Source organism: Camelus dromedarius, chromosome 24 (genome assembly GCF_036321535.1).
Source record: "Camelus dromedarius isolate mCamDro1 chromosome 24, mCamDro1.pat, whole genome shotgun sequence".
Lineage (NCBI taxonomy): Eukaryota > Metazoa > Chordata > Mammalia > Artiodactyla > Camelidae > Camelus > Camelus dromedarius.
In genome coordinates, this window is record NC_087459.1 from 23,790,203 (window position 1) to 23,808,063 (window position 17,861).

Genomic DNA, 17,861 nt, shown 5'->3' on the forward strand with positions numbered 1-17,861 from the left:
CCCCCCCTCACCGCCAAAGGCCCACAAGCAGCAACTTCAGAAGCGAAGTTTCAGCCTGGGGTCTGATTTGCAAAATCGGGTGTTTCTCCGTTTGAAAAACAAGCAAGGAAAACAGAGTCATATCACGTAAGCGCTTGTTCAGGGAAAATATGACCTTAAGTATGTTGTAAATGGACTTGAAAAGGCTCCTTTGAGTTAGGCGGGCTTTTGTGAAAAGCCCTAACATTCATTGCATAGTTGAAGGGTTTAGCTGTCTAGAACAATACATGGGAACACAGCAGACTGTGCTCACTGGTATTAAGTCTGCAAATAGCACATTTTAAGAAGTATTAATGTATTATGTTACTTAATCTTTATCTATTTACATCTGTACAAAGTAAAGCTTTCATCTTACCCTTTTGCATATATGAACCATTAGCTCATGAAGCAATCTTTTTTTTTTCTTTTCTTCTTTTTTTTTTTTTACATAACTATGTACATGACCTTTCCTTCTCGTCTGAAAGAGCTCTGCATGGTGGATTGTGTGGACTGTTTGATTTTTCACCCCGATCATCACCACACTGGTGAGTGTTACCCTCTTTACTGTTTTGGTTCAAATCAAAAAGTTTTATACAAGAAACCAAAAGAGTGGGGAAGACATGGGAACATAGGACTTGGCTAAAAGATCTGAAAAATTTCAACAGAGCATATACAAAAACATTTCAAAATCTGCACTGAGTCTATACATTTTTACAAGGGGAAGGGCTGGGGCGCCCCCCCCCCCCCCAGTCTGCGCTCGGGGCGCTGGCGGCCCTCGGCGCTCGCTCTTTCCGGAGTCCGGCGCTGTGCGGCCGCGGGCCCTCTTCTCCCTCTGTGTCCTGTTCTCTCCTTACCGAGCTTCGATATCCTTCAGAGTGTGGGAGGGAGGACGCTCCCTGATCTCCGCGGACAGAGGGGTAGTCCTTCTGGGGGAAACGGGGCGGCCCCCCAGCGTGGAGATGAGCGGGGGAGGCGCGCTGAGTGCCGCCGTTGGGGGGGTCTTGTTGAGGAGTCCGTTCTGGGGGCCCGCGGTGGGGCTGATCCGGGGGTAGTGCATGCTGGGGAGCCCAGGCGTGAGGAGGCCGGGGTGGGGCAGGTGTCCGTCCAGGGAGGCGGGGTGCACGGGGTGGAGCCGCGGGTGCTCGTAGTCCTCTCTGAGCATGTGCAGGCGCTCCCGCTCGTCCAGGTGGCCCCCACGCTCGTGCTCCCTCCGCGGGTCCATGGACAGGGGGTGGTGGTGGTGGTGGTGGTGGTGGTTGTAGTCGTGGGGCTCCCGGTCCCTGAAGGAGCGCTCAGCTTCGTACAGCCGGGGTGTCGAGAGCCGGTGCAGAGGGTCGTTCCTCAGCAGGAAGTCCCTGCCCAGCGGGTCTCTCCGGTGAATGTCAAGTTCTCGGTAGGGGTCCCTCAAGGGGTCGCGAATGGGGTCCCAGTGGAAAGACGGGTACGGGAAGCGCTCTCCGCCCGGGATGGGGCTGATGCCCATGAAAGGTGTCATCATGCGAGTCCTGTCCAGGCTGCTGATGCTGTTCATGGGGTGGATCCCCGTCACCCCCACGGTCATGGGCATGGAGGCCAAGGGCCCCGGGTGCACGCTGGCCGAGGAGCTGGGCGGCGGTGGCTCTGAGGACCGGTGGGTCTGCGGGGCCTCAGGGGGCAGGTCATGGTCTTCCTTGCGCTCCTCCTTCACCTTGACCTCCGTGCTCTTCTTGGGGTTCTCGTAGGCCGGCTCGCCCTTGCGTGGCTCTGCCTCGCGGCTGGCCGCGCTGCTGGGCCTGGCCCCGTCCACGGCGGGCGCCCGCGTGTAGGGCGACGGCCCCCGGGCCAGCTGCTTGGCCTCCTCGCCCGCGGCGCGCCCCTCGTGGCCGTGGCCGTGGCCGTCCTTCTCAGGCAGGGCGCCCTCCTTCGCCTTGTGTTCGTCGGCGCCTGGGTCCTTGCGAGATTCCGAGTGGTCTCGCTCCCTCTCTTTGGATTTGTCTTTGTCGCGTGCCTCAGTGTTCAAATGACCCCTGATCTGTTCGGTTGAGCTGCGGTTGTGGCCCAGGGTGCTCACCGGGAGGACGGGTGCTGGTGAAGGGTGGCTGGAGTGTCTCTTCTCGACGCCTTCCCTGGGGAGGAGACAGGGACACAAGGAGGCACGTGAAACCGGCTGCCGGCCAGGCGGGGGCTGCCGATGAGATGGCGTGTGAAGAGGCCAGGCTCGGGCCGGGTCACCAAGGCAGCCAGACGTGCCCTCCTGGGGTCCGACCAGCCACCCCGACCTGACTCACCCCAATGTCGGAGGAAGCTCTGGGGGTGGGGGAGAAGTGCGGGGGATGAGGGTGAGCGGGGGGGGGGTCTAGGGGGGAAGAACACTGCATGTAAGAGGCACACGCCTGAATCAAGACCAGGGAGGAAGAGCTCGCTGAAATGACCAACGTGGTCAGGAAGGTGGCGACGGGGCCACACGCTTGTCTGCCTAGCTTCTCAGGTTCTCTGCATGCCAAACATAAATGCAACCTTCCTTCCACCCTTGCAGTGCAGAGCCAGCGAGAGGAAGAGTTTGACGTGTCTTACTCTCCTGACATCAGGACAGAGGGCAGGTTTCAGAGTAAAGGTGGCAGATACAGGGCAACCTCCAAGATGCAGCGCTGAGGGGTTGAAGGGAAACCGCAAATTCAGGACTTCAGGGTTGCAGAAAGCACTTTTGTGTGAGGAAAGCCAAGAAAGCCAAAATCTGATGAGAAGACAGTGGAGAGCCAGCAGGAAGAGCAGGGCCACAGACACAAAACTTCAGGGGAACAGTTCCCCAGGTGGAAATGGGAAAGAATTTGAGAGGCCCCATCCTGGGTGAGGGCTGAAGTGTACGGGGCATTAAACGCGAGGCAGCAGAGGACAATAAGGTAAACGTGGAGAGGCGAGACGCAGGCTGCCGGTTGGGCTCAGGAGGAGAGGGGGCCCAGGGAGAGCATTAAGATGGTTTCCCCTGTAAGTTTTGCTTCTAGCCAACGTGCCAAGGCTAAGAAGAAGAACGTTTTTAAAGGGAAGAATAGAGAAGGTATTTTATCATTGACTTTCATCCAAAAGGACATTTTGATGCCATCAAGAAAAATGGGGAAAGGTTTGCACCATAGCCTGCCTTCTCTTCACTGACAGGCTGTCCAGAGAGCTCCTGGTCTCAGGGGTGCCCACTCCAGGTGCACCTCACTCTGGCGGTTTTACAGCTCAGAGCTGAATGTCATAATCGGTCCTCCCGTTGGTTAAGAGATTTTTTTTTTTACTATATTGTCCTGAAGGAAAAAACTCCTTCCCTTTTCTGAGAAATCAGCTAGCATGATGATCTATGCTGGATCAACGCTGCACTTAGAGCCTGCAAAGTCCAATTCTTTTAAATCACTAGGACACACGTACACACATATATACACACACACACAGTACAAACGGTAAAGGGAAACTAAAGATTTGGATCGTATTTGAGACTTAAGTACCAAAAGGAAAGTGTCACCAGGTATTTTCTGTCAAGCACATCTTGTGTGTTCCTTGCTAGTTCATTCAAAATGAAAACAGCCTGAAGAAGGGGGGAATAAAGAGGGTGCACTTCATCAAGAATGCAGTGACATCCTTCAGAAGAAATAACTCTAAGACATTTTTCTCTTGAAGGCTACTTCTTTTTTAGGCAGGGGTCACCACGTATAGAAATAAAAATGGTTAGTAAAGTTTATTACCCACTGGCTCAACAAAACCCAGACCCAAACTGCTTAGTGACGTTTCTCTAAAGCGGGGTGAGCAAAATGTTACCCGTCATCTGGGAACCCAGGATTTGAGTTTGAACAAAATTGAGAAAAATATGATGAGACAATGCAAACATGACTTTCTAACAGAAAACAAAAAGAAAAGAGAGAGGAAGAGGGCGAGAAAACCTATGGATGAGTCAATGGACTGCACGAACTGGAAAGCAAACATGGTGTTGATTTCATGCTGTGTGTGTCTGGTCCGGACTCCTCCTCACTGTCTTTGAGCGGAAGAGCTGTGTTTGGAGACACTAAAGCTCGCAGGAAGGAGGCTCTGAGTGTGGCGCTGCTTCTGGGTCAGGACTCGCTCGCTAAGTACTGGGGACAGACTTCCGATGGTGGCCTGCAGTCAGGATGGCCGAGGCGGGGTGCGCTTGGGACGCGGGGGGCCTGGGGCGCGGCCCTGGCTGCGTGGGGGGCGGGGCCGGGGCTCCGGGGGGAGCGCGGGGCCGGGCCGGGGAGGGCGGGCGGCCGGTGCGCGGCGTGCGGCGGGCTCCCCCACTGGGACTCGAGAGCGGGTTCTTTGCGTACCTTTCTTTGTCATCTTTACTAACAGGTGCGTCTCGTTTATCTACATCTCTATCTCTGTCATGAGCTGCAGCGGACGCGCTACGCTCCAGCTCCCCTGGCTTCAGCCAGGGCGGAGGGGTCGGGAACGACGGAGGCGTTCGGTGCAGCCGGTTCCAGGGCTCGTGAGGATTGCTAAAGTTCTGCACACTGGGGCCATCCTTGTGGCCGAACATTGAGTTGGGTGCTGAAATGGTGAAGTGGAGAACAAAAAGGTTTAAGAGAAATTATATATAATCTGCTGTAATGAAGGTACTTACCAAAAAACTTTTAACAGCATTCAGAGTTAAAATGAATACATATTATTGGGAGCTGGAAAAGGAAAGGAGATTAACAAATTCATTAGAGGAACTCGTCCTACACTGGAGAGGTAAGCTCACAGCTTTTTTTTTTGTTTGTTTTAAACCAAAGGCAAAGGGGCGGGAGGGGGGAGAGTAAAAAGGAAAAGAACCAAACAGGTACCAGGAGTGCCCAATCACGCATATCTGGTGCATGCAGAAGGCCCCAGCATGCACGGGGGTGTATCTGGATGGCGTGACTTAGATTAATAGCGCTCAGTTCAGAGGAGAATTTGTGGTTGTCCTCTGCCCACCACGGCCCTGCTAACACGACTGCTCCTCTGTCCACGACCTCAGCAACCAGAGCCAGTGTCAGCAGAGACCAGACAGGGGCTAAATGGATCTAAGTGGACGGTGGGGCCCCCACACGAGACGGAACCGCGATGGTTGCTGAGAGCTGCATTATACGTCTCCCGTATCCGGAGAGGGTGACATGTGGACAGCACAAGGGAAGACAAGCTGACGTTCATTGACTAAGGGATGCTCAGGACAGGGGCAGGAGGTGCGAGCCTCTTCCTGTGGAGAGACTTTAGTAGTGGAACCACACGGTCCTCCCAGGTCATGCAGCGCAAAGTGCCACCAACTCCTGACTCTCCTGAGTCTGGAGTAGTTTTCCCGCTATTCTTCAGTGCGTTTTCTCACTCCCACTAAAGCAAGATGAAATTTTAATAAGCTGTCTTCCCTGCTAACGGGAGCTGTGGCTGAAGTCTGGGATGCAGTATGCAGCAAACTATGAACTTCAGCAAACTTTCTGGAGGTCAATTGACTGCATTACCTTTCCTGACCCTCCGTAACATTCACTAACAGGGGGCTACCCTGAAAACGTGGGTTCAGACCTAACTCCACTGGTTAGGCCAGATTTGCGATGATATAACTTTAATTTGTTTCCAAAGAGCACAGTTTCCTTTCATCCAGAAAGGTCTTGAGCCACAGACAGATCAGAGGAGATAAAGAGTTAAACGCCGATTTTAAAAAGTTAGAGGTACTCACTAACTGAAGGATTTCCAAGTCCCCCGAAGGCATTGCCACCGACTGCTGCCAGGCCACTGAACGTAGTTGGCCGATTAAAAGGCTCTGCAAACAAGATTGGGAGGAAGGACATGGTTGCAAGATCTCCTGAGTGAGAAGGTAAGAGCATCCTGGGAGCCCTGCCCCGTCTATACTCAGACCCGACCTGTCCCACTTCTCCTACAGATTACGCAAAGGGTTTTCCCTGCACTTGGGTTTGGGCACTGGGTTAGCGAAGTATCTGTGAGAGCTATTTGCCGGAACTGTGCATTTTGCCCCATTTCTCTCTTCTCGAGCCACACTCTGCTAGATGCCTTCCCGCCTATCTCCCCTCTGCTAGGATGTGCCCTATAGGCTCGAGTGGAACAGAAGTAAGATGGCATCTTAAGTAAATCAATAAAATTCTGAAGGCAAACGAATATTTACTCTGTCGCTGGGGCATACCGTGGCCTGCATCTGCTTGTACGCTTGTGGAACATATCAAATAAATTAAAGCCACAAAAAAGCACCTTTACTAGGAAGAGACGTCTTAATAGGGCTGTGAAATGTGAAGTGACGAAAAAAATCACAGATGTGCCATCTCTTCATAATAACATCTTGCCTTTCTTTATACCTCCAGGGGTGCTCTTATATGGGGCAAGAGTTCACCATCTTCTCCAGTGGGCAGGAACAGCCTACCGTAAATGTGGATTCTCTGAGGTGCCAAGGCATGGCTTTCACTCAGGAACCACCAGTAACTCCACGCAGAACCATGACTGCGCACAGATCTACTCTAAGAACGTGGGAGAAGAGGTGATGAGATCCTGGAGACGGATGGCATGGATTCAAACTTCTCCAAGAACAGCGCCATCTCCTCAAGCAGTAAGTGAGGTGTCTAGGACAACTTGCCAGGAAATGTGGCAGGAACATAGTGGAAAAAGGTTTTCTGAGACACACACACCCTTGCCCGTCACTGATGGGTGACTCACCTAGGTGAGCAGCAGGGTTAAGGAAGTTGCTGTGATGAGGAGGTGGCCCAAAAGGGGTCCCAGTTGGGTGTGCAGCACCTGTTAGGTCAAATATAATGGAATTAGATTTTATAGAAAGCCAGCCCTGGGTTCAATCCTGCAACTAGCTCTGGTCACCCAAGGACCCTGTGAGAGAATATGTTACAGCAAAAACATGATTTAAGTCCACCCAGCCACACTCCAGGGAAAGAGAAATGTGCTTGCTGGGCAGCAGAAATTAATCAGCCTCTCCTGGCTGGGCTGGCTGGCCCTTGTTAAAGACACTGACACACAGAACCTAAAAGGGGAACTTCTGGCTCTGGAATATTTCTTCAGAGACATCCCAGGGGGCAAGACTTTCAATCTAAGAAACACTTCATAATCTGGGCATGGGAGTGGCTGTCCCAAAGCTGCGTACCTGGGCTGCACTGCTTGGCCATTTACAGAATCTCTTTTCCTGAAAATGTGTTAGCTGTCATGCCCCTGCACTGAAGGATACTGATAAAGCCTGACCCTGTGAACCTCCCTGTGAGTTACATCAGGGTGTGGGACATGAAGTCCTCCAACGTCTCTCGACCTTCAGGGCCAGGAATAGCTAGTTTCTGCGTGTCTTTGGACACAGATAACCTCATAACCGACTCTTGTTATACCTTACTTTGCCCGCCAGGGAATGCAGGTCTGACTCAGTGCTCTTCTCCTATGGTTTTCCATTTCTCCTCTAATTTATGTTTTGCTTTGAGCAATACGTATTTCCTTAGGATGTCGCAAGTCCTTTTCTTAAAGGAAGAGAGACACAGAGGGTGCACATGTGGCTTAGGGAAGGATGCTATTTCTAAATTTCTAAAAGCCTACGGCATCCAACTGGCTTATTAATATGCAGCCAATGCCTGAGGAGGCAAGTTCTCTGGGAGGCAGGCTTGGCTCCAGACAAGACATAAGCCAAGGTCATCTGAAGAAGCAGCCCTAGTTTACTTACTAGTGCTCAACAGCAAGGTGGAAGTGGCTGAGTTTAACAAGGATGTGTCAATTATACCTATCAGTTTAAAGTTCCACTAAATAACCATTTGAGGCAAAATCCAATATTGCTTATACTGGAAAAGATTACCTTCCAGAATGGAAGTATAAACAGGACCTGAGTGGACTTAGTAATGACTATTCCAACAATCCCTTGCACTTTGACTACACACACGCGCGCGATAGTTTTATACGCATATACTTGTTTATAGGAACTATAAACAAGTATAAATTCCTTCAGGAACACAGATTAAGTGGAGGAGGCTTCTCCTCACAGCACCCTGTGAACCCAGTTTGTGTTCTGGATTTCTGTCCCCTAGCTTGGAAGGGCCTCGCGGGCCTGGGGTGGACACAGGAGAGCCGCGGCAGCGCAGCATCGGGAGGCAGCCCCTGAGGAGTTACCTGCTCAGCCCTGGATGGTGATTTATCCTCCACCCAGAAAGTGCACAAACGAGACCCCGCGTCCTCAGAGCGAAGACAGCCCCGGACAGTCTTAGGCCTGAACAGAGTTGCTAGCTAAATAAAACTCCGGCTGCATACAGTCGGTGCGGCACAAGCTGATTAATGCGTCAGTGAAGATCGGCCCTCGCTCAGCCCAGGGCCCCAGAGGTGCCTCGTAGCTTCAAGAATTATTGAGGCAAAAGAAGCCAGTTCATCTGCTTGGCTCAGATGGAAGCCAAGGGGAAAGCTCTTTCTCTCCAAAAATTGTTCTTAACGTAGCCCTGATTCAGAGCCTAGGTGCCATGGTAACAAAGCCTTCAAATATGTCCCGGGATGGAACAGAGGAAAACCTGAGACCTTAGCAGGGTGATTCACATGCTGTGGCAACAATGCCCATTAAAATGATGATTTCTTGTAATGTGGGTATTTCTTTCTTCCTGAACAGAAGAGCCTTAGGTCCACCAAACATGAGTCTTGGATAAAAGCCTGGGAAGGCAGCTGGCAGGATGGATGCAAAACTTGTTCTCTAAGGACAAGAAACAGGGAGCCCCCTGAATATTTATGCCCAGAAGGATACATTCCAGTTCACACAGTGGGAATGAAGTGATGGAGCTCGGCGGTGGCATTTACGAGAATCACCCAGGGAAGCCCTGCGCCAGGCCCGTGCGCTGAAGAGAGCTTTAGAAAGACCGAAGGTAAGGGGCCTTTGACACCCGTAGGGTTGCTCTTGTCAGCCTCATACTCCCGACAGCCCCGGCCCTGTCTGCACTGGAGCAGGACTGGGCAGTGATCTGATGCAGCGATGCTCAGAGGCCCGCTTCGGCACGCACAAGAGGCACTTGGGAGCGGGTATTCTTGGAGGTTAATGAATAGATCCCGTGGGGGTTTTACATGTTGTCCCCTACATTTCCTGTATCATTACAAGCAACTGACTGATTCAGCCTCCTCGTCACAGAGCACACCACCGGCAACTGTCTTAATTGTGTTTCTTTACCCTCAAGCACAGCATGACTGAGCGATGCGGTGCGAAACCGCTGAGTGCTGCTGAGGGCAGCCGTGGCCTTACACGATTCCGGGCATTGTTTCCTTCCGATTCGCCCTTGCAAGCTTTCTGATCTTTCTCAATAGCGTTTGACATGCTGTGAGTTATAGTGGTTTAATATAGTAGCAAATAAGGAGCCAGGGCGATATGTGTCCCGAAAGGAGAGACGGCCTTTTTTTCCTTCGTTAACAAAAGAGGCCACATCAATGGAGAAGGTCCGTCTCCCAAGTGTGCCGAGATGCTGCCTTGCAAACTGATGTGAAGTGTAGCTTTTAGGGGCGTGATGGAGCGGCAGCCCAGAGCACAGACAGCTTCTTCAGCTACCCGAGAACTACATTTCTGCGCTCTCCCCTGCCCCCCTGAACTCACCAGCGGCAGAGAACAAAGTTGAAGGCCGTGCCAGGTCGTGGGGGTGGTGGATGGCTCCAAAGAGGCTGGGGCCTGGAGGCCGGCTCAGGAACTCAGGCTTCAGTCCAAAGTCCAGCTTGTGTGGGTCTGACTGCATCTGTTTCTACAGCAGCAAGAGGGGAAGGAGAGGGTGGGAACCCCAAGAGAAACAGCAGGGAAGAAAGATTAGACTGACAGTGTCAACCTTGCGAATGGTGCACTTGGGGTCCAAGCCCCAGTCAGGTTCAAGTCTACATACGCTGTGGGAAAACAGCCACCCACAGAGCATTTAACCCTCAACTGCCCTAAAAGCAGGCCCACCTGAGAGAGGTGGGCAGTGCCTGCTACTCACAGCAGACACGACAAGGGGCAAAACTCGGGCTCAGCCTTTGAGGTTATATGGCTCAGGAACAGGACCATATCCCTATTTACTGAAACCACCACTGTTGCGAAGTAGTTTATGATTCTTTGCAAAGGTTTATTTTAGCAAGTTTTTAAATGGTAGTATTTTAAAGCTCATTTTATTAGGAATTCTGCATGAATAATCTGCTGTGTAAATTAATTGTTTAATGACTCTTCACCGTGGTCTAATAGATCACAGTACATTAGTAGCTGAAGTTATGAAGAAACATTTGCATGCCTACAAGCTAATTTTCCAATGATTGTTGTTACATATTTTTAAAGAAACAAACAGAAACAAAGTGGGGATATTAATTTAACTAATAGGGGCTTTCACTGTGCCTGCTACCCCAATTCCCTGAGGAAGAGGGCAGCTCAGACCAGTAAACCATCGAGAACCTCTCTTCCTTTGCAGGCCTTGCCGTCACTTGCCGTCTCTCTAGCTCCTCTCGTTCATCCATCCACCTCGTCTGTCAGCTCACCTTCCTCCTGATTCCTTACCCTGGCCTCCTTCACAGAGCACGGTTTCCCAGTTGCCCCTCCTTGATTCTCAGCAGCCTTTTCTGCATGGGTGTCACCTCTCCCCACCTCCCCCCTGCTGGGGTCTGAGGTTCCAAGGGTTCCCACGTATCACCTCCTCTCTCACTCTCCAGTCTCCCACTCCTCCACAGCCCTTCACTGGTTTCTCACCCTCACCCTTCCCATCCCTCAGACTCATGGATGCTCTCGGTCTGTCTGGCCCCACTCTGCCTCAAACTCCCACAGGTTCTACTATAAACCCATCACTGCCCTGTGGTACAACATGACAGCAGCGAGGAGACATCCGATCTAGCTCGTGCGAGAATCGAGAGACCAGAGGGGTTTGCCACCCCCTCCTGGCTGAAGGCTGCAATCCCACTCATCCATCCAATCCAGTTAAAATGAAACCACAAGCTGGTGGCAGCACCCACTGGACACAGGTGGCCCGTTCACCATTTTTCCTCCACACGCTGGTCCTGACGACTTGAACTGAGCAACCAGGCACCAGGACAGATGGGTGCCCCCTGAGCCTGCGGCGTAAGACCCCTGTAGACAGCGGGCTCTCCCAAGAAATACTTGGTGGGTGACTAACAGAATGAGTAAATGAACATTAGGGAGAAAGGAGCCCATGCAATTTCTGCTCCAGCCTCTAAGGAATTCGCTCAAGCAAGTCACACTATCAGGTAACAGCCAACCCCCAACACAGAGCTTCTAGTCCACTATGAACCTATAAGCATCTTCTGAGTGCCTCCTTTAATTTGGTTGCCAAATTATTTAGTGCTAATGCTGCACGATCCACAGCAGCACAGGTCCATTAACCACAACTTAGGTCCATGGAGCAAAATGGAGCTTGAGGATGACAGAGAGCCTGCTGGAGAGGGAAGACCACAGCTAGCTCACGTGTGAGAGGTCTCCCTGACGGAGCTGGGCTAATGGGAGTTATAGTTGCTGGGGATGCTTGCATGGAAAGGAAGTGGCTGAAGTGGCACCCACGACATCCTTCTTCACTTTTAACCAAAGGAGTTACAGAGAGGACGTGTTTCCCCTACCGTTCCGCTCACCACATCACCCAGAACAAAAGTGAATTAAACTGAGCATCAGAATCTCGTTAGCTCTTCACAGCACACGCGTTTTCTAACAAAGCGAAACCATACGGTTTCTAATTAAACCTCACGTAACAATAAAGTAAAAGTGAGCAAAACTCACTGATGGGCTACGAGAAAGAGCAGGTATTTGGCACCAAGGCAAGAGACCTTCATGACCTCATTTTTGAAGGTGTCTTTTTAAGAGTTGTTTAACCATTAAAAAAAAAATCAGGATGACCAACTCCCTGTTCTTGCTTGTTGACTTTTTACTATTCTCATGATGCCCCCCCCAAATGCTGTTAGGGCTGAAGCTTGTTCATGAAAAAAATGGATTAACTGAAGCTTATTGGAATGCCTTGATTGGTTGTTTTCTCCCACTGTTCCAGGTATTGTTAACACAGACTGCCAAACACCCAGACTGTGAAATCGGGGCTTGTTGGTCACTTTGGTCCCTAAGTCAACCAGTGATGCTGCATCTGGGTCATCGGCAGAAGTTCTGGATCTCGTCCCTATTTCATCATAAAGGCCTGGTAAAGCGTGGACTGTATTTATCTCTGTGATGACAATATGGACAAAAGAGAAGAATCACCCTTGGACAGGTAACTGGCAAGTGCTGGCTGTGGTCTGACCTCTGGCCCCGGCCATCAGGACGGGTGAGGGTGTGGGTAGGTCACTGCAGACCAAGTACTGCTTCAGGAAGAGTAATTTTTAGTAAATTTTGGGGCATAAGGTGTCGTTTTTTTCCAAAGGCATAACTGAAAATGCACCAATTCTTACAGAAAACTTTCCTGTACAGCTCTTCCCAGAGGCTAAGTATTTTCCATAGTCATACTTGGCCACTATAATTAGACTCCCCAAACCTTTATTTTAGAATTGAATCTATATTTAAGCTCTTTGGATCAATAAGATGACAAATTCATTAAAAAAAAAAAAAAAAAAAGGAAATAAAAACCAACAGGATGTTACCAGTTTGCTTCTGTTTTTGCCATCTTGCTGGTGGCTTCCCTAAATGAACAGTAAGATTTCCGAATAGCTTTTCCAAGAGAGACTTGATCCAGCCCGTCTGCGGGTCTTTAGGGTCTGTGTAAATGCTTCCTTAATCCTCACACACCCGCAGAGCCCCCCCCCCACCCCTGGCCAAGAGCAGAAAGCAAGACTGACCTTGACCTTCTGTTGGTGGTGGTAGATCTGCCAGGCGATGTGGACATGCATCGCGCACCACTTCCCCGGCTTCTGGAACAAGAAGGGCAGCGAGGTCAGGAGGAGGACTTCAGAGACAACCACCATCAACGTCCCCAAAGCTTTTGGGAGATTCTGGCTGCAGAGGCTTTTTTTTTCTTTTTCATGAAACAAGAGTGCTCTGTACCCTCCAAGTGCCTCCTCTCAGCTGCAATCTGCTGCCCAGGCCAGGGTGGGGAGCCCCAGCGGGCCCCACTCTCCTCGGAAAACCAGACTGGATGAGGCCCTCCTGGTTACCAAGGACGATATGGCATCGCCCGAGCCCCACTCTGTGTCTCTGCCCTCTCTTCTGGCGCCAGCTGGCAGGCCTGCGAGAGCATGAGGCCCTGCTGAACAAACGTGGCCAGGCTATAACGCAGATCGGCTGTTCAGAAGAGCTCATTAGTGTCTGTGAACCAGTCGAAGAACAAGAAAGGGGAAAGACCCTGCATCATCTCCCCCCAGCACTGGTTTTACAAAGAAATCCACCACATTTTTACTGAGGCCCAGTTCCCACAAGTGCTTCGCTCAGAGTCAACTTGCCCAAGCACGTCGGTGGGCACCGTTCAGTTCCGAGTGAAAAGAGAGAACCAGAAGCGAACACCTTCCTCCCTTCTCTCTGGGCTCTGCAGAGAGCAAGTGTCCGCCCGTCTCGCAAATTAGCTCCCGTCCTGCTTGCTAAGCTGGGGAGTAACTGGGAGCTCTGCCTCACCACCTGGAGGGCAGGGGCCACCTCTTCCCACTACATTTGTATTCCGGCTACATAATCTGTAATCCACCCGTAAGCTCCGAACATGTGCTCGGGAACTGCAGGGTCAATGAGGAGAACCACTGGACCAGTTTCTCCACCGGCAAAGGACGGACACTTCCCCTTTCTATACTGAGGAGCTGTTTCTGAAATATATTCTTAAGCCCAAGTTTGGGGTCAGTCTTCTTGTAATGAAATTATGGGTCGTTTGAATCCACCTAAGTGATGACACAATCCTTTTTTTCCCTTTGGAGACAAATGAATTATCTGATTATATGCACAGAAAGTTAAAGAGAGCAGGGTGTCTATTATCCCTGCATCTCCCATGCAACACCCATCCCCCTCAACCCCACACCAAGTCAAGGCAGCGTTTCTTCACGGCTCATCTGCTGGCCCCTCTCCAGGCCTCTCAGGAGGTTAACAACCCAGTGCTTCTTTAGCCTTTTTCTGCACCAGAGAGAAAGGTCGAATGGCCGTGACAAGTCAACGTCACTTGGTGCAGAAAGAGGCAGCCACCAGCCAAGCTACACAGACCCGGAGATGTGCATTCTAGGTGCAAGAGACAGTAGAACTCAGTGAAACCCTGACTTCAGCCTGCAGCTTAAGCCTTTCCCTTAAGTTCCCACTCGTCAAACCTTTTACCAGAACAAGAGACTCTGACGCAGTTGGATTTTCTGTTCGCCTTACCTCGATGGCCTGGCTTCCCCAACACTCCAAGAAAAACAGTTTAGGCCCTTTTCCGTCACACTCTCTGACAAACCCAATCGCCGTCTTTCCAACATTTTATTCCAGCATTTCTATGGCTTGTTTCCTTGTAATGGATTTGTATTTTTAACCCTCAGGGAGTCAAACGGGGGTTGCAAAACAGTTCTAGAAGACGCTTTCTTACCCTTAACATAGGTCTGAAAGGATCTGTCAACTGTGAAGAGAAAATGACAACTTGGTTACATGCCTGTCACTCAAACAATTGCTCTAATTAACAAATTTGTAGTGCTTCATTAGGAGGGGAAATTAAAATGTTAGAATTTTACTTTTAAATGAAGCCCTTTTAGAGAATAATTAACCCATTTTCACACCATCAAAAGTGCCAAGCGTCCCCTCCCCCACTCCACAAGCGCTGGCACACCCACGCCGACAAGCCCCCGGACAAGTTTCATCAACACCCATTTGCCCTCTGGCAACGTGATTTGCTCACGTTACACATCTGAGGAGCTGTACTGTCTGGAGCGGCCCTTCTGGACCTCACCGAGTGGGTCTAACAAGACGGCCTCAGACCACAGACTTGAAAGGCTGGATACGAATGAGTATCTGGGGAGAAGTATCCTTTCCAGTTGTACAACAGAAATAGGCTATCTTTTGGGATTTACAGATACCAACTACTATATATAAAATATATAAGCAACACAGTCCTACTGTATAGCACAGGGAACTACATTCAGTATTTTGTAATAGCCTATAATGAAAAAGAATAGGAAAAGGAGACAATGAATCATCTGGTTATATCTGAATTATCTGTATATGTATGTATAACTGAATCACTATGCTGTACACCAGAAACTAACATGACATTGTTAATCGACTATACTTCTATTCTTTAAAAGGCTACCTTTAACAATTACCCTTAATCTGATGCCTGTACTTTATTTAGGGGTATTAGACATTTTAAAGGCGTTCACTAAACATCATACAAATCCTTACACAGTCGAATCATTTTAAATTTCTACCCAAGTCTGGTCATTAGTTTCTGACTGTCCTCACCCAGGGAAAAAGACAACTCTGTAAAAGGTAATCATTTTCTTTTCTCACATTTACTACAAAGATAATAATCAATAAGATTATATCTATTGTGTAACTTCACATTCTTTTTGAAGGTTGGTCTATGTTATGAATAAGTAACATAACACAAGTATAATGGATTTTTATTTAGCTCGAGAGCCCAAAAGGAGCCTGACCACAATAAAAGTGGGGGAGCCGGAAGAGCTATGCGGCACAGTGACTTCCAGGAAGAAAAGGGTTTAGTGCTTTTCCATTCAAGACATTTTACAGCTATTTCTTTTGTGTGAGAGAAACTTTAGGAGACACAGACAGAGAAGAGTGGTCGAGTGGAAACTACCACTCAAGCTCATAGTGTCCGACTCTGGGGCTCAGACCATAAGCCATCCCTCTCCCCTGTCATTCCCCTGGTGTCATGTGGCTGCAGGAGAGATTCTGTTTTCTAAGAGAAACTGGCATTTTCTTCCACAAAGTAGAAGGAACAGCTGAGGCAGCAGCTTGCCCCGCTGAGCTGAGGAAGGTGTGAGCGCCAGGCTGGCTGTCCTGCAGAAACACACCTGGTGTCCCCGGAGACCGAGCCCCACCGTGTACTCACCCTCGGGTCCTTCTGGAGCAGAGTGTGTGGGACTGTCCCAGGTCGGGCAGCAACATCGATAGGGTTGGACGTCTACAAAGTAATTAGACCACAGCTTAGGAAGCATATATAACAGGAGATATGAAAGGGAGATCTTTCATTCTCCGATTACAGAGCCTACGCAGCGCTTGTTTGTTTCATTCTGGAATACAAGATCACACGTTTGTCACGAGGACCTCGCTCCCTATTTTCCCAAGGGACCTTGACCAGAGCCTGCCCTCTCCAGCAATGGCATCCATCTGCCAGGAGGCGACCGAGCCACGTTACAGTGCCATCAAAAGCACGGGATGGGAAAAGAGAGGCAAGATGTACATGCAAATGCTGCCCCGAAATCCATCTTCTTGAGTCCCTGACAGCCCTGTCATTGTTTTTTTTCGCTTCATCACCAAATATTCCAAGCAAGGCTTAAGTGAGCATCATCATAATGTGCTATCTCAGGTGCTTCTCATCAGAACAACTGAAAGTGTTTTACAGACATTAAGCTAACTCTCTAGATTGTAACTGGCAGGCGACAGCAAGGAATTACACTAATTACTCATTAGCGGTGGTAGGAATGGGACAAGAGTACCTAATTTGGGGACCACACAGATCTCCTGTTCAATGATGTCTAAATGGTGCCTGCTTTTTTGTTCCCGTTCCCAATGCTGTTCTTAAATACCATTAATAACAACCTTATCTGTAGGCTTTTGTCCTTTGAATTAACAACAACAAGAAGCCTACAGCAGGCCCACACAGTCACTACTTTCCAGTGGGTAAAGGATTTAGGATATTTTTCACCAGGTATTTTATTTAAGAACCCCTTCCACCAGGAAGTTAACTCGTGTGGAAAAAGAGCCCGAGTTTAGGCACCAAGCTTGCCTGCAAGGAGAAGGGGGAAAAAGAATGGAAGAAAGAAAAGCTATCAGCTGCTGTACAACTAACAATTAAGCTGGAGTTGTTAACAGCCTGATTTGCATACATATGAAGAACCCCACTAATGAACTGCAATCTACATACTCAATCAGTAAGATGGCCTGGAAAGGCCTATTTCAACACCAGGAGAGACACTCGCTTGCCCAGATGTAGTTTTCGGTGTGATTGGATAATTGTGAGTGAGGGAAATAGTCTAATTTATTAAATGACCTACCAGACTGGTTGGGGACGCACTAGAGATTTGTTTCGACCTAGAGGGGACAGATCGGGGTCTAAGAGGGAAGTGAAGAGTTGATCAGTGGGGAAGGAGTTTAAAAATCATCATCACTGTACCCCAAGATGGGAGGGGTCAAGCACAACCATCGTACAAGCTGTGTGTGTACTGAACCTGGCATAGAAGCTGCAATTCCACGCAGGTCCATGTGGTTTCTAAGGTCCAGCCATCCCACCTCTAATGCTTTTCAGTTTCTTTTCCCTTGTCTAGTTTTAGGGCAGCATGCCTTCGTGAGTGTGGTGTGTGCTCATCCTGGGAGACCCTGGCCCCAAATTCGTGTTTTATCTTTGAAATGAGGTGGAAAAAAAAGAAAACCAAAATCACACACAGCAAAATTTCCTGCTTTACGATCTGAGAATGGTTACTAACATGAGAAATACCTTTTTTTTTCTTTTGGTATGAAGATAAAGCAGGGGCTGTGATAGATTGAAAATCACAAAAAAGGCAGCATGTTCTGAGAATGGCCTCCTCGACGCTGGCCCTGAGAGCTCCCGCCCAAGTGGAGGAGAGTCTCCTGCTGGCTAGGCAGAGGAGAATTCAGCTCTTATAAAGGGGAAAGGTTACTTTATTTCACACTGGGATGCCAGTCTTGACCTTAGCAAGCGTGACCACGGCAGCAGGGCGGGAGGCCAGGGAGGAGGCAGACTATTTGCCAGCAGATGGGGCTGGGGAACAAAATGGGGGAGAATGAGCACAATTCAAAGGATATAATTTTAGTCTGGAAACGTCTC

At 49.6% G+C, this 17,861-nt stretch overlaps 1 protein-coding gene and 1 long non-coding RNA gene across 3 annotated transcripts in view; one reads left to right on the top strand and one right to left on the bottom strand.

The window, feature by feature from the left end:
- Positions 1-396: 396 nt before the first annotated feature.
- AUTS2 (activator of transcription and developmental regulator AUTS2) overlaps positions 397-17,861 on the bottom strand; it is a 922,207-nt gene continuing 904,742 nt past the window's right edge. Inside the window, exons 12-19 of one of the 2 annotated variants that reach the window (XM_064478598.1) lie at positions 15,906-15,977; positions 14,427-14,456; positions 12,733-12,801; positions 9,551-9,692; positions 6,667-6,744; positions 5,681-5,764; positions 4,317-4,539; positions 397-2,123 (exon numbers count right to left, since the gene is read on the bottom strand). In XM_064478598.1, coding sequence (XP_064334668.1) covers positions 869-2,123; positions 4,317-4,539; positions 5,681-5,764; positions 6,667-6,744; positions 9,551-9,692; positions 12,733-12,801; positions 14,427-14,456; positions 15,906-15,977 — 1,953 coding nt within the window. In that variant the 3' untranslated portion in view covers positions 397-868. Of the gene's footprint in view, positions 2,124-4,316; positions 4,540-5,680; positions 5,765-6,666; positions 6,745-9,550; positions 9,693-12,732; positions 12,805-14,426; positions 14,457-15,905; positions 15,978-17,861 lie in introns of both variants that reach the window. The other variant, XM_064478597.1, reaches the window with a different exon arrangement.
- Positions 5,760-8,844, top strand: LOC116147187 (uncharacterized). The gene is made up of 3 exons (XR_010377697.1): positions 5,760-5,818; positions 6,318-6,559; positions 8,585-8,844. It is a non-coding gene; the product is annotated as an uncharacterized LOC116147187 (long non-coding RNA).